Source organism: Podarcis muralis, chromosome 5, assembly GCF_964188315.1.
Source record: "Podarcis muralis chromosome 5, rPodMur119.hap1.1, whole genome shotgun sequence".
NCBI classification, from domain to species: domain Eukaryota; kingdom Metazoa; phylum Chordata; class Lepidosauria; order Squamata; family Lacertidae; genus Podarcis; species Podarcis muralis.
In genome coordinates this window covers 61843997-61858256 of record NC_135659.1, presented here as the reverse complement: position 1 = coordinate 61858256, position 14260 = coordinate 61843997, and the positions used below count along the sequence as shown (strand labels likewise).

Here is a 14260-nt window from a genome sequence, read left to right as displayed (position 1 = left end):
GGCTATTATACAATAAATGACCCATCTGGAAGCACCCCAAGAATGATAAAGGATCGTTCACTTCAAGGTCTACTGTTTGTAGACTTGAGGAACGAGCAGGTGAAAAAAACAAAACTGAACGATAAAAAAAAAGAAGTATTATAAGGACTAACACCCAGGAGAAGCGAACCTAGCCTGTGTGCAGACTGAACCACTCCACGCTCAAATCCATTTACACCAGAAAGTAGCGCATACTGTTCTTTTGCGGCATCTCCCCCCCCCCCACGCCCTCACTTTTTTTCTTACTGCATTCTAACTAATGCAGTCACCGCTGGGCAATTTCCAAGCTGGATCCTTAACCATACTTAAGACCAAGAAAGTTCCAGCGAGTGGGAAAAACTTCCGAGCAAACTTGCTTACTTCCCTATGCTTTGCACTCTGCAGACTTTGGTGCGCGTCCAAAACTCTCAACCCGCTTGCAAACTCTTGTCGTGTTTGGACGGCCTCTTTCTGCCTCAGCCCTCCCACTGGGGTGGGGGCTGGGAGGACAGAGAAACGGGAGAAAAAGAAGACCCACGCTCGAGGGATCTGCGGTGGGAAGGGATCCTGCTCGGAACTCCTTCCGTCCTTTCTTCAACCTCCCCCCTCCCCAAAGGCGTTTCTTCTGCGCGCTCTCGGGAGGAGCCGCGAGGAGTTTGCACGGGCAGCAGACCTCGCAGCTCTGCAAAAAAGCCGGGTCACGCCGGAGGAGGAAGACCAGTAAGTCCCCTTTCTTGTTGTCCTCTAGTTATGTAAGCCTCCTTTCGAAACGGTTCGTGTGGCAGATGGCAGGAGATCCACTGGGATCCACAAGTTAAGTGCCCAGCTGCTGCGCAGGCGGATTCATTTGCAACGCCGAACTTGAAGCACAAAGAAAGGGCGAGATTCGTGGCTGAGCAGGCAGAGAGAGAACCGGCTCAGAGCTGGGTGAACTTCTCTAAGAAGTTGAGGGAGGAGATCTAGGGAGGTTGCATGGGGAGATCTACCCCAGCATGTGGAATAGGTGATCGGGGGAAGAAAGAGCGTCTGTCTCTTCTCCCGTTTCTCCACCGCTCATAGCAGAAAAATCCTTAGACGTGGAGCAGAGGGGGAAGTATTAGGTTCCACTGAAGCACTCCTTCGTGCCTGGGACAACTGCTTTTGGAAGATCTCATTCTTTGTGACTCACCGAATAGAGGGGAATTGAACAGGGCTGGGCCTGCTGCTCATGGGAGCTGCATCTTAACAACAAAGGCTAGTTTTAAGGCGGGGGTGGGGGAACAACACTAGGGGGAAATGTAGGGATCTGAGCCCAGCGATCAACTTTCGCATCTGGCGTTCTGGGCAGGAGCTGGGCTGCTTCTCAGCCGGTGCAGCACAATGGGCTGAATAGGCCCACGGCTATTTCCAGGCACTGTCTGGGTGCATATGGAGTCACAAATAAAGCCACAGGAGGGTGGCACACATAATATGCCCCAGGACTTATTATGAGAAAGTGCGAGCTGCAAGAGCAAGTGATCATTGTTCCATTTAATAAGGGACATGGGCAGTGGCGTAGCAAGGTCAGGTGGTGCCCGGTGCGGAAAATTTATTGTCACCGCCCCCCCCCCCCACTGAAATGATTATAAAAAGGAAAAATAAGATTCTTATCAGTGGCATAGTTAAGGCATTTGCTTTCAGAAAAAGAAGTGATTTTGGGTTGCCAGGTTTCGTTTTGCTGTTTCTGCGACTTTCACCAAAGCTACATAACAACTGAGGCTAAAAGACTAATTAAACTGAGGTGTCAAGACTAATTAAATTTCATGGCGCTTCTGACAAGGCATGTCTTGGATTGCGCCATAGGCAAGTTAAGCTTTTCCAACCACACCTCTGTGCCAGGGAAACCAATTGCCTGATTCATACCTGTGTGTCATGTGGCTGTGTTAAAGGCAGTCTGTGCGAAAGGGAAAAAAGAAAGAAAGAGAAACTGGCATTGTTCATTGCTTTCTTTGAAACAAACACTGTGCATGAACAGTGGCATTTATCCCCATTTTACAGATGCGGGAACTTTAAAAAGTTAGTAGAAATTTGTTGTCCAGGAAGCCATAGCTGTGAAATTAGGGAAAGAGCAAACAATTCAAGCAGGAGAGATAGGGAGGGAAGACAGGGTTCCAGATTGCAAAAGAGCATGGATCACCTGCACCTTTGATAAATCCATCTTCTCTATAGTTATTAAAGGTGCAAGAGCCCCGTCCTCTTTTCCAACCTAACAGCAAGATATTTCTTGGGATGAGAAGCCTAATGGAGAAGCACAGGTACAAATGCACTGCTGGAAAGAGGAAGCCTATTCTGTCTGCTGCTACAGAGTCCCCCCCACCCCCTAATAACTTCTATACATCAACCCAAGGGAGAAAGTTGGCCTATATATGCAGCCAGCATAGCATAATCATAAACAGTACAGTATATGACTGCTGGAATTAGAATCCCACGTTTCTCCTGGCAAGGCTGCTGTTCCTTTTGTAGCGGCATATATAATAGAAACACAGGAAGCTACTTTATAAAGAGTCGGACCACTGGTCCATCTTGCTCAGCAGTATTCCTGACAGCAGCACTCCATGATTTCAGCCAAGGGGACATTCCCAGGCCTACCTCGAAACGCCAGTGATTCAACCTGAGACCTTCCGAATGCAGAGCCGGGGCTAAGCCTTCCTCTGACACAACACATAATGTACAGTGGTACCTCGGGTTAAGTACTTAATTCGTTCCGGAGGTCCGTAGTTTACCTGAAACTGTTCTTTACCTGAAGCACCACTTTAGCTAATGGGGCCTCCCGCTGTCGCCGCGCCGCCGGAGCACGATTTCTGTTCTCATCCTGAAGCAAAGTTCTTAACCTGAAGCACTATTTCTGGGTTAGCGGAGTCTGTAACCTGAAGCGTATGTAACCTGAGGTACCTCTGTATAGTGATACATGATCAGATCACTGTGTAGCCATATCAGCAAGATCCATCTCTCTTGCATTTCTGCCTGTTGTGCAGCTGTTTGGGCATACACAAAAAGCTGGCCATATAAACACACTCATGTGTGTATAACCACACAAAGGAAAAAAAGACTAGATAAAATCTCTGTAGCTTTGGTATCTCTCATGCAGGTATGAAGATCTTAACAGATAGGGCCCTTCTCAGCTGACACCTGCACGACATAAACATACAGAGATGACTTTTGCTTCTTTCATTCTTTGTATTTCATCCCCCACCCCATCTGTTTCCCTTTTGGAAACAGATAATAACAGGTGCTGCTTTTCCTAGCATGGCAATGCAGCACTGGTGAAACCTTCACCGATTGTACTTCTGCACGTTTTAAAATTGCATTTATATCCTGTTTCTTCTCCAAGGAGCTCAAGGTGATGTACATGGTTCTCTTCCCCCCCTCATTTAATCCCCCCTCATTTAATCCCCACAACAGCCCTGTGAGGTGAGTTAGGCTGAGAAGCAGTGTCTGATCTTGGGATTCAAAACCTGGTCTCCCAGGTCCTAGTCCAACACTGTAACCACTATACCACACGGGCTCTTCAGAACTTCATTTTGACGTTGCTAGGATCTAATTACACACTGAATGCAAAGTTCTGTAACTGGGCTGAAGTCTAACAACATCTGGAGAGCCACAGGTACTCATCATTGCACTAAACACAGAATTTGTAACTTTTTTCAGTCAAAACATGCACAGCTGCAGGTGCAATGGAATTATGGCAGATGTAATATATATTGTCAGAAGTTGCAAAAAAAAATCTTTCTGGATGGAAGTACTGAACATTATACAAATAAGTACAGGTTGTGCTCTCCCAAGTAACCCTAAAACAACTCTTCTTCCGATAGCGTGCTCTGAGGGCATTAATACTGACTTACAGCTTATTACTTCACTGTTAACGACAGCAAAACTGTGTTGCACAAAAATGGAAAAATAAAGATCCCTCTACCATAACCGGCTAATGAAAACCTGACAAACTATAGTAATGATGAAAAATGCAATTCATAATAATCAAGAAAACAAACTTATTGAGAAATGGGTTTTGGTTTAACATATCTGGAATAAATGATGATATATTTCCTTTTAATCTATCCATGACACTATATTGTCATGAATATATGTTATATTATCCTCCCCCCACCAAATGCCAGTTTCTTTCTTTTCATTTCCATTTTATTTTTTATTTTTTTAGTAAACAAGATTGTCTGTTTTATAAATAGATCTGCCAACGAATTGTAACTGTATAACTATTATTATTATTATTATTATTATTATTATTATTATTATTATTATTAAAGCTGGGGGAGAGAGCTAGTATCCCTACATGGAACTGGCCTAAATGAAAGGGAGAAGCATGCCAGAGACAAAAGGAGTTTGTATCCAGTTCTATGTAAATCCCATTGGTAACAATTGTGACCTTGTGGGAAGGCTGAATCTACCCACGTAACAAATGACTGGGTTCTCATTGCCAAACATTGTCTGGAGCAGAAGTGGTGGGTGAAATTTGAGCAATGTCATGGGTTGCTGTAGCTGTTATATTTGGAAAAATAACCCTGTGAGGTGGTGACGAGGATGATGATTTCTTCATAATGAAATAACAGCACAGTTCCCTGCTGCCATTATGGGTCTTCCTTCTTTTGAAATCCAAAGTGAGTCAGCTGCTTGTGTTTGGAAGATCTCACTCATCATAAGATTGGCAATTTGGTGGACTCCTAAGCCTGTGTTGTGCTTATTATGGTCTAAGGCAGGGCTGGAGAACCTGTGTCCCTCCAGTCGTTACTGGGCTTCCATCTGCCCCAGAAGTAGCTGACAGTCAGCTAGAATGGAAGTTATAGTGCAGCAATATGTGGAGGTCACAGGTTTCCCCCTCCTGAACTAGGGTAAATGGCTAACAGAGTTTCACTTTAAGTCCATGTGACATTCACTGCAAATCCTGGATGTGGGGGGTTACCTATGCCCTTGCTTGCTCCAGCGCTTCCGTCTTGCAGCCCACTATATCCTTAGCACTGTGATATTGTTGCTGCTAGCTGGTGCTCTCAGGGCCTAGCAAAATGTCAACCTAGAGCCATCATGCTGTTGTTGCTGCTGCTGTTGTTTAGTTGTTTAGTCGTGTCCAACTCTTCGTGACCCCATGGACCAGAGCACGCCAGGCACTCCTGTCTTCCACTGCCTCCCACAGTTTGGTCAAACTCATGCTGGTAGCTTCGAGAACACTGTCCAACCATCTCGTCCTCTGTCATCCCCTTCTCCTTGTGCCCTCCATCTTTCCCAGCATCAAGGTGTTTTCCAGGGAGCTTTCTCTTCTCATGAGGTGGCCAAAGTATTGGAGTCTCAGCTTCACGATCTGTCCTTCCAATCATGCTGCTACCAGCCTGCATTTGATTTCCCCTATAATCTACAGTGTAAAATTGGAAGGGAAACCACGTGACATGACATCACACCCAACCCTTTACAATCAGAACCCAATGAATTAGTGGGAAGGGCAGGGAGAGCATGATATGACATGGCGGTTGTTGCTTTTTTTTTTTTTAAAGAAAACCCAAAAGTTCCAAGGGAGATGTGAGTCACCACCAGCCACAGTTGTCTTTGCAGGCTTTTACTGCACAGATTTAGTGGTGGAGAAGGTGCCTGAGAGAGGGGTGCGGTTGCTGCATTGAGAAAACAGCTGGATGCCCTGAAGGTCTTTTTGTGAAAAAGACAATCTGAGAATTAGTGCAGGCAAGTCAGAAACCTTTAGGTCATTTCTCCCATTACTACATGCTTGAAAGGGCCTGTATTCAATGTAGTGCTCAGTAACTGTCATGCTTGTGCAAGGATTTATACTTGTACAACAGGACTTTTCCTCCCGCTCCTCCCCCTGTGTGCCTCCAAATTTGTTCTGAGTTTCTCCCCAAACCTCTGGAGCAGATTTGGGAAGGGTATGGGCATGGGGCATGTGGGGGAGGGGGAGAAGAGGGCAAGAACCAGGCAGAGGGTCTTCTCGGTCATCCGCCCTGTGGAACGCCCTCCCATCAGATGTCAAGGAAATAAACAACTATCTGACTTTTAGAATACATCTTTTAGAAGGCAGCCCTGTTTAGGGAAGTTTTTAATGTTCAATGTTTTATCATGTTTTTAATATTCTGTTGGGAGCTGCCCAGAGTGGCTGGGGAAACCCACCCAGATGGGAAGGATATAAATAAATTAGTAGTAGTAGCAGTAGTACAGTGGAACCTTGGTTCTCAAACTTAATCCGTTCCAGAAGTCAGTTCCAAAACCAAAGCGTCCCAAAACCAAGGTGCACTTTCCCATAGAAAGTAATGCAAAATGGATTAATCCATTCCAGACTTTTAAAAACAACCCCTAAAACAGCAATTAAATGTGAATTTTACTATCTTGCGAGATAGTATTATTGATCCATAAAATGAAAGCAATAAACAATGTACTGTACTATAAAATAAATAAAACAGTATTGTAGATTATTAAAAAGTAAAATTAAAAAAAAAATCTTATCTGCACAGATGATAGTCATTGTTTGGATGAGGGCTTTTATCCATTTCCTCAGTCACACAATCAATCAATCAATCAATCAATCAGTAGCTTAACTGGGATCCACACAGTCACAAAAACAAATTAACTGAAAAAGCCTCAAAACAAAAAACACAAAATAAATAGCAAAAACAAAAGCACCAAATATAAGCTCCAAATATCACCTCAGAACACTGCAATCGGAAATGGAAGGCTTGAATTATAGGGGGGGTGCAAATTAGCAGCGCAACAGGAAACACAGGGGGACTCAAAACGGAGCACGTTTGGCTTCCAAAAAAAAGATCGAAAACTGGATCACCTACTTCCAATTTTGCAGTGTTCGGGTTCCAAGTTGTTCATGAACTAAGCTATTCGAAAAACTGAGGTAGCAGATGGTTACTTGGCTCTACACATTGTATACAAGCCGTTGTTCCCAAACCCTTCCACAAAGTGAAAATACTCCACTCACTTGTTATCAGTAATGCCTCTTTATTGGGGCTTTAAATTTCCTCCCTTGTTTCAGAAAAAAACACAAAATAGAGCCTTGGGCAACAGGCAGACAAATGGAAGTTCGTGCCATGGACAGAAGACTGTGCAGTTTTTGACATGAGCAGTGATGCACCCAGAGAGAAAGGCTTTGCTCAGTGATGCTGAGTGGGGTGTCTCTTGCCTGCAGCACCAACACTAATAGGCTTGTTCAGAGCCATTTTCGTGTCAATAGTCTCCTTGTCAACTGTATGTGAAGGATGCTCCCGGTCCCTTCTCCTTTCACTGCTGCAGAGAGTACTGCATAAATGTGGGAATTATTGGAGGGAGGAGGAGGGCAGATGGGAACAAAGACACAAATGCACAGTACTTATGCTCCCCTCATGGGTGGCTTACAACACAAATATAAAAAAATAAAATACAGATTTTAAAAACTGCAAAATATAAAGCTCCATAAAACTAAAAAGCTAAAACAGCAGCAAATAAACTCAGCAAAACTTTTTTTTAACAAAACAATTATAGAGATTTTATAATAGATGCCAGAAGGCCTGGGAAAACGAGAAGGGACTGGAATAGGCATCAAGTAGGAGCCAGGTGAGTCTCCGAAGGGAGAGCATTCTACTGCTGAGATGCCACCTTGGGAAAAGCTCCACACCTCACTTGGTGGGGACACTGGAATAATTTACTGGGGTTTGTGAATCTAGAAAACCTGTTAGGCATATTTTTATTTTATTTTAAAAATGGACCCAAGTGTTAAGGGACAGTCTTAATTAAAGAGTCTCATCCAAGGAGAAGCAAGGATACTTCATTTACAGTGACACAAAAGGCAGTTGACCAGTCGGATGCCTGGACTTCTTTGCTGGCTTCTGCTATCCTGAGTATGGAGCATATATAGCATTGTGATGATTCAAGATACAAGATGTTGACGAATGTCTTTTTTCTTCCCTCCCTTTAGGCTCCATTTATGAATTCAACTAAGAGAGTGGATTTGAAACTAATAATTATTGGCACTTTAGGGTAAGCAGTATTCTTTGCTTTTGGAGTTTGAAAAGATGTTCTACTTATCCACATAAGCACTGTAATAGTGTTGTTGTTTTTTAACACCTTGGGTTGATGATGATAATACTGTTCATTTTGTTATGTTGATTTTAGTTATATTTTTCCACACACCCTCCAAGAAGCCAAGGAGAGCATTTGGTTCTCCTAGTCCCATTTTATCCTCCCAATGACTCAGGGAGGTGGGCTAGGCAGAGAGTTGGCCATGGTCCAGGCCACCCATTACTAAGTGTGGATTTGAATTTGAAACTCCTATGTTGGCTTTCCCAGCTAGAAATGTTACAACGCTTTGTGGCATTTTTAATCCCTATCATTAGAGACCTCTACCAATTTGACAATGACAGTGATCTCCTGGCTTTCAACAGTGGAGCTCACTAAGTTCTGGGAGATAACTATCATAACCATATCATAACAGCAATCATGCCGTGTTATATTGTTGTGAGAAATACCTCTCAGAAATCTTATCAGAAGAGTCTTTACAATGGATATCAAGTTTAGGAAAAAGGTATATGCAATAGTTGTCCCATTGGAGTTAATATCAGATCAAAGCACATGGCTCAGCCCCACATAGAAAATTGAATTTCTACTTGCTGGTTTTAAGAGAAATAGCACCACAAGCTATTGTTCTGGTCTAATTGCACTAGAAATGTACTGATGATGATACGGTATGAGGGATTGTCAACAGGACAAAGATTGAGACAAGCTAATTTTCTTAATTTTACAGATGAAATTTTTTAACTGTTTACCATATCAAACATCAGGGCTCCCATACTTTCCCCTACACATAGGCCAATGATAGGGATGATGGGAGTTACAGTCCAGCAACATCTGGAGGGTCACAGGTTCCAACAGTCTTCCCCTAGACAGTCATATTTTTAGATAAGTCCAGAAAAAGAAGAGAATGGGGGAAATGCAGGCTAAAGAAAATTATACTCTGGAGAGTTAAGATCAGCCTGCAGAACAGACTACAAAAATCAATAGATGCAGCACTGAGACAATGACACAATGCCAGCATTGAGCACAAAGACTAATTGAACAGTGTTTTATTATATCTAGTAGTCATAAGTCTTTGGTTTGAACAGGGGATATATTAGCAACTCCCTCCAGTTTCATCTGTTCAGGTGAAGCAGACCATCAATGGCCATCTTCACCTAGTTCTGGCCTGCAGCCCACACTCCCAAAAAAATAATACTTTGCATCTTTTGTTTTTTAAAAAGACTTTTATCCCAAGTATTTTACAGGAGAGATTCAAGGCAGCCAGCATTCAAGCACACAAGTAGTATACACAGAACAATCTACAATTCAACCAAATGTTAAATCAAACTTTTAGCATAAAAATCAGGAAACTATTAGAAAGCAGTCATCAGAATTAATTCATTGCATGTATTTCTTACTTCACCCTAGTGTAGGGAAGACCTCTCTCCTCCACCGGTATGTTCACAAGAAGTTTTACGAAGACTACCGAACCACTCTGGGAGCCAGTATCCTGACTAAAATGGTAGTTGTGGACAGCAGCCCGCTGAAATTGCAGGTGAGAGATACCTTGAAGTAGAAGTGCTTGGTTTTACACACATCTAGTAGTGCTTGGGACGCGGGTGGCGCTGTGGGTTAAACCACAGAGCCTAGGACTTGCCGATCAGAAGGTCGGCGTTTCGAATCCCTGCGACGGGGTGAGCTCCCGTTGCTCGGTCCCTGCTCCTGCCAACCTAGCAGTTCAGAAGCACGTCAAAGTGCAAGTAGCTAAATAGGTACCGCTTCGGCGGGAAGGTAAACGCCGTTTCTGTGTGCTGGTTCGCCAGAAGTGGCTTGTCATGCTGGCCACATGACCCGGAAGCTGTATGCCGGCTCCCTTGGCCAGTAAAGCGAGATGAGCGCCACAACCGCAGAGTCGTCAGCAACTGGACCTAATGGTCAGGGTCCCTTTACCCTTTAGTAGTGCTCAGAAGTGGCAGGTGCTGTATGCTCCTTTTGATTGATTGATTGATTGATTGATTGATTGATTGATTAAAAAGATTCCTATACCGCATTTCAGCAGAGCTTCCAGGGTAGTTTACAAAGAAGATAATACACAAGTAAAATACAAATAACAAATTAAAATATCCAAGAATACATAAAAAGCCCGGGGAATTAAAAATGTCTTCACCTGGTGCAAGGCAGGCCTTTCTGCAGGAGGAATTCCACAAAGAGGGCACCAGGTCACCACCTCTGAGAACTTCACAAGGATTGATTTTGTAGATATTTAACAATTCATCCTTCATGGGTGTCCCGGGGGTGGGAGTGACATTATATGCAGAGTAATAGAATTAAGCCATATAATACATTGAATTTAAATGGGAGGGATATCATCTTACACACCCAATGGCCTGTGCAAAAAAAAAAAAAAAATGTATAGAGTGTGATGCCAAGGCCAGGTGCCCTTTGGAGGACAGAGTATTCCATAATCTGGGGGCCACCACAGAAATGGCTCTGTCACAGACAGCCCATGAACTTTACAGAGTGGTGGAAGTGCCAGATCTATGCAGGAGGGAGCTCTCTGTCAGATATTTGGGGCCCAAGCCATTTAGGGCTTGGTAATGCTAGTATTGCTGTGTTCCATTTTGTAACAGTTTTATGTCTTTTAAAATTGCAGTGGTCCACAGAGGGGGGAAATTTGGGAAACACGGAGCTGGAAGAACCTGTCATTGTGCATGAAAGTATCTGTAGCGGTTCAGAGGTTGCTAATGCTAATGCCTGTATGTTTGTTGTCTTTTCAGATTTGGGATACTGGAGGGCAGGAACGATTCCGGTCCATGGTATCCACATTCTACAAAGGCTCCGATGGCTGCATGCTGGCCTTTGACGTCACAGACATGGATTCCTTCCAGTCCTTGGATGACTGGAGAGAAGACTTCCTACAGAGGGTCATCCCTATGGAGCAAGGCTTCCCTATGGTTGTGCTGGGGAATAAAATTGATCTGAAGGACCGACAGGTAGGAGAAGAAATTGTGAGGGAGCAGGGCAAAGGTAGAGCTCTCAATGTATTTTAAAACTCTTTGTATCAAGACTGGAGAGGAGAATTCCTTATGCTAGAGAATGGCGTGAAAAGAATGCCCAGTCAGTGAGAGGTTGATCCAGCATTTGCATTGCTTTGGATTTTTGTAACTTGTCCCATTGATTCCAGTGGAATTTAATTGTAAAGACCATTCGATGATTCAGTGATCCTCATGTTGTTCTGTGCGACTCCTGCTGGCAGACTAGGAAACAGCAGGATCTAATAGCATGGAACATAATCTCTTGTGAGTGGTCCTTACAGAATTTCTTCCCTAATGGTACTCCACATGCACACCTGAAACTCAACACATTTCTTGCACAACACTGCAGTGCTACACTAGCCATGAGGGAAGTTCCCATGTTTTTTATTTTTAAAAATTGAAAATGATTTTTTAAAAGCCATGTAAATATAAATATTTTCAAATATATAGACATGATCAATTACATGAAAGTATAGAGAAACGTAACATTTCCTCAAATTCAGAGAAAAAGGAAAGCAAGCTACATAAATATTTTTATTATATGGGGAGGAGAGAGAAATTAACAAGTAGTAGGGGTATTTGCGCTTACTACTCAAACCTTTTGCCAGAACTACATTAATATATATATATATATATATATATATATATATATATATATATGCGCATGCATGCAAGCCTTTAGGCTGTAACTTTCATTAGCCCCAGTTATCAATGCATTTTCAGTATATTTACAGATCATCACTGTCAATAAGTGTCAGCATACATATTAGTGGTGTTTTTTAATTTTTTATAAAGCTGCTGGTATTTATGTACTCATTTGCCAGCTGTCCAGGAACAAGGATTCATGTTGATGACATGATTAGGGCTATGAATTGGGGCAGCTAAATATGAGTCACCACTAAAGCCTAATTCTTGTTAGTAGAAGTTAAGAACCCTTTGGAGATTGAGACTTATCAAGAGCTCAGCCAGTTGCACATGGGTGAATCATGGGGGCAGGGGAGTTTCCACACCTTGTTCCACATCATAATGTGAGAAGGCAACAGAAAAGCTAACACTTCCAAGCCAAGTGGCAGTCTTGTGGATCAACCCCACTTCCTTGCAAAAGTTGAATTTTCATAATAAAGATGGAGTGATTGAGAAATGTCCTGCACATTGCTTGCATAATGATTGTGTGACACACAACACGTCTAACCGCCCTGTAAACAAATCAGTATGAATGTTCAAGACACTGGTTGTTTGGAAGCAACCTAAGATCACCTAATCGAATCCCTTCCAATTTTGTCTTGCAGGTGTCCAAGGAGGCAGCTTTATCTTGGTGCAAAGAAAAGGACATTGCATATTTTGAAGTAAGCGCCAAGAATGATATCAATGTAGTTCAGGCTTTTGAGACCCTGGCAAGACAAGCACTATCGAGGGTGAGTAGCAGCCTTGTCCATAAGAAATAGCAGTCTTTCATCGACATCAAACATGTTGCATGTGAAGCAAACAGCACCCTCTTGTGATCATTTCCATAAAATCAAAGGAGGAGCAAAGTTTTGGGTCTGGCTAATGTGTGATTTTTAAAGTTTTGGGCTCGCATATTTACGCTTGCAGGTCTTCTCCCAAGTGCAGTGCAGTTCAGCTTCCCCCTTCCAGAGTGTCTGATTCTGCACTGAAACCAAAACAGGTGCAGTGAGAGCAATATAGTATAAAAGTAAAGGCATGTGTTTATCATTTTATTTACTTTTTAGAATGCTACAGTTTGCAAAAGAAAAGCCACAATACCTCTTAAAAATCTGATTTTTGTGGAGAACAGGAATTGCATGTGATTGTGGATTTATAGGTACAGTAAGGTAAAGGTAAAGGTACCCCTGCCCGTACGGGCCAGTCTTGCCAGACTCTAGGGTTGTGCGCTCATCTCACTCTATAGGCCGGGAGCCGGTGCTGTCCGCAGACACTTCCGGGTCACGTGGCCAGCGTGACATAGCTGCTCTGGCGAGCCAGAGCCGCACACGGAAACACCGTTTACCTTCCCGCTGGTAAGCGGTCCCTATTTATCTACTTGCACCCGGGGGTGCTTTCGAACTGCTAGGTTGGCAGGCGCTGGGACCGAACGACAGGAGCGCACCCCGCCGCAGGGATTCGAACCGCCGACCTTTTGATCAGCAAGTCCTAGGTGCTGAGGCTTTAACCCACAGCGCCACCTGCGTCCCTCATAGGTACAGTACTCTCACCATATATATAATATGATGTTGCAAAAGGGATGAGATTTTTATGACAATAAATATAGAGATTCCCAACCACAGAACTATGATAAACTGAAAACCTTACATCAAAACCAATTTCTGCCCATAAGACAGTTGTGCATCAAAGAGTTCTCTGGGTGTCGTTAATCTTGAAGCATGTGGGATGAGATTGCTGCCTCTGACCACAAGGTGTTGCCACTTGTTCAGGAGAAAGGAGTACAAAATGAATTTTTTTTTATGCCAAGATTTTGGTTCCCAAGTACTGTACCGTTCTGACTAGGGATGACCCTTACCATATAGCAACTCAGCTATTTTGTTATCTTTTGTTTTGCCTTGTTTTCATAAACTCATACTGGGTTATGTTTTTCTTTTAGTACAACGGGATCATCGAGAACTACCTAACTGATTCTATAAAGCTCACTCCTGAAGACCAGCCCAGGACAAAATGTTGCTGAAATGTCATTTAGAAAGTGATGACTTTTCTACTTCCTCCAAGTCCAAGGCTTGATGTGTGGAAGAACTGCTGAAGTCTCTCTTGAGTCTTGCCCATCAGGGTTGGAGGAACAACTGAAGGGACCCCCCTCCCCATTTTCCAGCAAAGATGGGCATTACTGGCCATTACTGAGCATGCAGATGGAAATCAGCCTGAAGCATCAGGGAGGATCCCATTATTCACAAATTTCTAAGATGCCACTGTGTGTTTGGACTTGTTCTTCAAAGTACCTCCAGAAAATAACTTGATTTGTCTGTTCTCAATTTAATGCTGTCTCCCACGTTTTATCGTGGTCTGTTAAGGCAGGTAGGCAGCAGTCAGTCTCTCGGTCTTCAGCCTTTGGTATCTTACCTGCAAATACAGCACATTCCTGAACGAAAGCTCAACATAGCACAATATGAGCCAAAGCACAGATCTCAGTGCCCTCTTAGTATGTATAGATTGAATTTACATCAGAAATGCAAAACATTCATGTTTGTTCA

The 14260-nt window shown here is 43.2% G+C and overlaps 1 protein-coding gene across 1 annotated transcript; it reads left to right on the top strand.

Annotated features, from left to right (window-relative positions):
• The first annotated feature begins 416 nt into the window (after positions 1-416).
• RAB7B (RAB7B, member RAS oncogene family) lies at positions 417-13950 on the top strand. The gene is made up of 6 exons (XM_028734360.2): positions 417-738; positions 7949-8010; positions 9454-9580; positions 10803-11018; positions 12350-12475; positions 13660-13950. The coding sequence occupies exons 2-6, from the start codon at positions 7958-7960 to the stop codon at positions 13738-13740; spliced, it is 603 nt and encodes a 200-aa protein (XP_028590193.2). The 5' UTR covers positions 417-738; positions 7949-7957; the 3' UTR covers positions 13741-13950.
• The last annotated feature ends 310 nt before the right edge of the window (positions 13951-14260 follow it).